Genomic DNA, 4443 nt, shown 5'->3' with positions numbered 1-4443 from the left:
CTCAGCTTGAGTTCGACATGCGATAACAAGCCTAGGACCTTGAGTTGACTGAAGCAAGAGCTTTCATAGCAGCCTGACTACCTGACATACTTCTTTATGAATAGCCAAATGTCCACTCTTATCGTGAAGGGAGTTGTGTGAAAAGTTAATTATAAAGAAAGTGACAAGCAATTGTAAGATCACTCGAAGCAAGGACAATTGTGTCCCGACTCACCAGAAAACATCCAAATCACTAGGATTTTCAATCCATGGAGAGAATCCATGACATTTGGTTACAATCAATTCCCAGTTTGAGGAGTATAAAAAATCAGAGGGGGTTGTGTACAAGACACGACCGCATGACGTTAACTACGCCAAGTGATTTTCTGTATTTGAATTTTAGTTGATTGTCATAGTTGCAGGCTTCCTTTAGTTCAAACTCTAACATAATATCGTAACGGTCGCAACATTATAGATTTTCAATTGACACCCAGTATATTGCCGTAAAACGTAGTTAACGTCAAAAGAAGAATGAGCGAAGAAGCAGAAATTGTTCTGCTTTTATAGTCTGCTTCCAAACCCATGTAATCGAGCGTGTTTGGTTGCGTAAGAAAGGGGTCGACATTTCCACAATTCTTGACAGTCTATCGTCAAAAATCAAAAGTTCTCTTAATTTGAGTAAAATGTTGTTTAAATTTCAAACCGATTGGTGGGAAAATATTGAAAATCTATCGGTAAATGGCTGAATTATTAGTATTCAAAATATTACATAATTTTGTGACGGTCACAGCGTTTTAGATTTTCAATTGACACCCAGCATATTGCCGTAAGACGTAGTTAACGTCTAAAATGCAAAGTAAGGTTCTTGAATAAACACCACTTGGGCTGTAACATTTTGTATGGCTCTGCAAAGAGTGCTGTTCTTTCATGCTAAAAAAATATCGGAGCTTTCCTAACCGTAGCCAGTACCTAAACTAAGCAGGATTAAGCTTTTTACAATCACAAATCGAAAAAATCCAGCTGTGAAATTACCAGATCTGTATCTCCTCAAAGTCTACAAAGTTGAAAATCACAGAATACACTGCGTAAAACGCATAATGCCAAACCATGAAGATGAAAATTTAAACTAAATTACAACATCTTTATAATCCCAACCTTATTTAGCCTCAGGAGAAATACTGAAGAAGGGCATCCGATTATTTCGGAGGAACATAAGGCCTCCTTCACCATTGCTCCGGGTAGTGCAGGAGGAGAATAAAAAAGGAATGCGTGGTAATATGCACCCTTGAGGCAAAACGACCCACAGTGCTAGGCTATTTGCAAAATGATTGGGAAGAATTTTTCATCAGGGACTGATTGTAAGTAATCCCGATATATTATTTGACAAGCAAAATCAACGGAAAATGTCTCAATTTTCCCAAAATATTCATAGAAACCCCGAAAAGTTTCGCCCCAGGGGTACATATTACCCCAGATACCCTTACTGTGTAGGGCATCCTGGTACTCCACAGGCTTCGTGTTAGTTTTTATTTCGACTACCCTAACCACTCATTCTCAGGCACGGTAAGCTTGAAGCCGCATGATAGGGGTCAAGTGTGAGGTGGATTTTTATCACCGGAACAGGCAGTCATTAGTGTTAATTCTGAGACAATCGAAACAAAGGCTACCGACACTACGCGGCTATCTAGGCTGCTCGGAAAAAGGAAGTGTCCTGTCCAAACAGCCTTCAAAATCTGAAATGATAAGTAATTTAAAAACATTGATTTCTAGTCCAATTGTTGTTCTTAATATATCCTTGTAAATCTATTTAACAAATTAATGACTGTAACTGTATTCTTAACATCGTTATGAAATGGAAAAATTGATTTAATTGTTGTGAAAGAACGCTATCGGTACTCAGCAAAACTTTGCATATGAATCTAACAGTAATTAAGATAATCAACGCCATTTATGTGCAATTCCACCGGATGTGAATTCACCAGGTGTCGGTCTAATCGGTTTTCCTAAAACAATGCCGTAATCTAAAGTGAATTTACACTTATTTGCTTCATTTGAAACAGTATTGCTTACATTCCAACAGTCTTCAACCATGGCTTCACTGGAGGGATATTATAGAATTCGTGCCCCATTGATCACCATTTCAAAAATAATGGGCGCAGAAATTTGGACATCCGACAAGTTTTTTCAACCAGCATCGTATATGCTGATGGCACACATGGTCATCTATAATGTGTGCAATGGGTACACCGTCCTCACTCAGATATCGGATCCGGTCAAGTTGATGCAGGTTACGATAATCTTCGGAATTGCTTCACAGTTGATCTTCAAATTTTTCTATGCAATTTCGAGGAAGTATGATCTTCGGAAAATGTTCGATATCGCAGAGGAAACAATTTACCAGCGCTATTCCGAAGGCAACAAGGAAGAAGTTTTGATTCTCCATAAGACTGTACGATATTTAGGAATCATTTGGAAGTTTTTGGCTTTAATCTACTCGTCGACATTATTCGTTTTTGGCATGTGGCCCATCTACGTGTACTATTCAACAGGTCAAATGGTACCTCTATTTTCCTACGAAATTCCACTGATCGATCCTGCAAGCTCGTTCGGATACATATTGAACATGTTCCTACACGTCGACATTTACATACTGGGGATTCTCGGATCAATTCTAGCCGATTACACATTCATTTTTATTGTTTTCCATGCCGTGGCGAACGTGGATTTGTTCATTTTACATTCAAAAGAATTGTCTGATTTATTGATCGAGAACGATCCGACAAAAAATGTGAGAGCAATTAAAGAAAAGTGGAATTGTTGCATGTGTGATCATCAAATTGCTACTGAGTAAGTGTATAATGGAACTTTCAATTCAGCTCAAAACATCATTCACGGAACTTAAAGTTAAACTTACAGCTTTTTTTGTGTAGAGATTATAGAATTCATTACAATCAATCTTCTTGAAAATGATTTATAATCGAAATTTTTAAGAGTATCGGTAAAAATCTTGAGGATTGTTGAAAACACAATAAGAAGGCACGGATTATTCGACAAATGGCGAAAATAATGGTAAATTACATTGATCTCAAATGTTTCAGATACCTTAACGGTACGGAAGATATTGTCGGTTTGTTGTGTCTGGTACAAGTATTTTCATGCATATTCACAATCTGTGATGCGATGCTTTTGGTAGCTCTGGTGAGTCTTTGTACCATGTTCTCGGTTCATTTTTGATCACCTTCTCTTCCAGACTGATTGGTATGCAGCTGTTTGCTTTTTGATTGTGGTTTTTGGAGAAATTACTATTTATTTCCTTATTGGAAATTTTGTTGAGCTAAAGGTATGTATTCTTATATCTTCGTTTTCTTGTTGTTCAAAAGACTTATTTTCCCATTCTAGGTTGATGAGCTGTATGCATCAGTAGTCAGCGTGCCGTGGAATCTTCTGAACAATATTCAACAGAAAGAGTATGGCTATTTGCTGGCCCGATCACAGAGACCACTGATTTTGACTTTATTTGGGTTTGCTCCGTTAAATTTTGAAAGCTACATGACGGTAATAGGGTGATTTGTAGAAGCATGCCGATACATTTAGTGATACTTATTTTTAGGTTTTGCGAGCCTTATACCAATTTTTTGTCATGATAATGCAGTCTGTGGAATAGGCAGAACATTTTTCATTTACAGCGAGATGTTATCAGGCTTTGCTAAGCAATATATTTGTTCTGTTTCCTAAGAAAACTACAGGGTTGAATATGATTTTTGTGTATTCAATGGTGTTGTGAAATGTTTAATAAAAATTAAATTTAAATAATATAAATATATTTTAGATTAAAAACAGTGTGACTTTTGCAAGTTGTTTTGTTGGGAATATGGCTTTGGACCCTTTTTATTATTTGTTTATTAGTATCATTCCAAAAATTGCATTTATTTCTTATATCTAGGTGTTCTGTGTAGGAAAACACTATCATATGTATTTGGTAAAACTATATTAAGCTGATCTGATCCGAATTTTTACAAGAGAGTTGTTTTCACTTGCCTATAGGAGAACGCAACACTTTCAATTAACTTAACCTAACCTAAATATATAACAGATTTATCGTGGAAATAGAAGATTGCAATGAATTTTGTCTAAAATTCCTAATAATTTTATTCGAATTTTGTCCTAATGTTTCTACATTGGATATTCTACGTTACTATTAGTACTATACCAAGTAAGAAGCTTCAGAATCATTTTCAAAATTTTATTTTGAATCCTCTGCAGAGCTTTCTTTCTGGTATTACAACAGCTAGTCCTTATTGGTACAGCATACAACATGGCTGGCCTGAAAATTAGTTTGAAGATCAAAAGCTTGTTCTTATGACAAAGTTTTGGTTTTCAATGCCCTCAATGTGGTTTTTGAAAGTTAATTTTTTATCTAGCACGAGCCCTAGATACTTAACTTCATCTGACCAATTTATTGGA

At 36.1% G+C, this 4443-nt stretch overlaps 1 protein-coding gene across 1 annotated transcript; it reads left to right on the top strand.

Moving 5' to 3' along the window:
* Window positions 1–2013: 2013 nt before the first annotated feature.
* Window positions 2014–4049, top strand: LOC5569065 (odorant receptor 30a). Its single transcript, XM_001658243.3, has 5 exons — window positions 2014–2826; window positions 3078–3177; window positions 3230–3319; window positions 3379–3534; window positions 3590–4049. The coding sequence occupies exons 1-5, from the start codon at window positions 2069–2071 to the stop codon at window positions 3641–3643; spliced, it is 1158 nt and encodes a 385-aa protein (XP_001658293.2). The 5' UTR covers window positions 2014–2068; the 3' UTR covers window positions 3644–4049.
* Window positions 4050–4443: the final 394 nt, after the last annotated feature.

Source organism: Aedes aegypti, chromosome 2 (assembly GCF_002204515.2).
Source record: "Aedes aegypti strain LVP_AGWG chromosome 2, AaegL5.0 Primary Assembly, whole genome shotgun sequence".
NCBI classification, from domain to species: Eukaryota; Metazoa; Arthropoda; class Insecta; order Diptera; family Culicidae; genus Aedes; species Aedes aegypti.
Note: the sequence above shows the minus strand (reverse complement) of the source record. Positions and strands in the feature narration are given on the sequence as shown.

Coding starts and splice junctions, on each gene's coding strand:
- LOC5569065 (XM_001658243.3), top strand. CDS start 2,069: ATGGCTTCACTGGAGGGATATTATAGAATTCGTGCCCCATTGATCACC. Junction 2,827..3,077: donor GATCATCAAATTGCTACTGA/GTAAGTGTATAA, acceptor CAAATGTTTCAG/ATACCTTAACGGTACGGAAG. Junction 3,178..3,229: donor CGATGCTTTTGGTAGCTCTG/GTGAGTCTTTGT, acceptor CTTCTCTTCCAG/ACTGATTGGTATGCAGCTGT.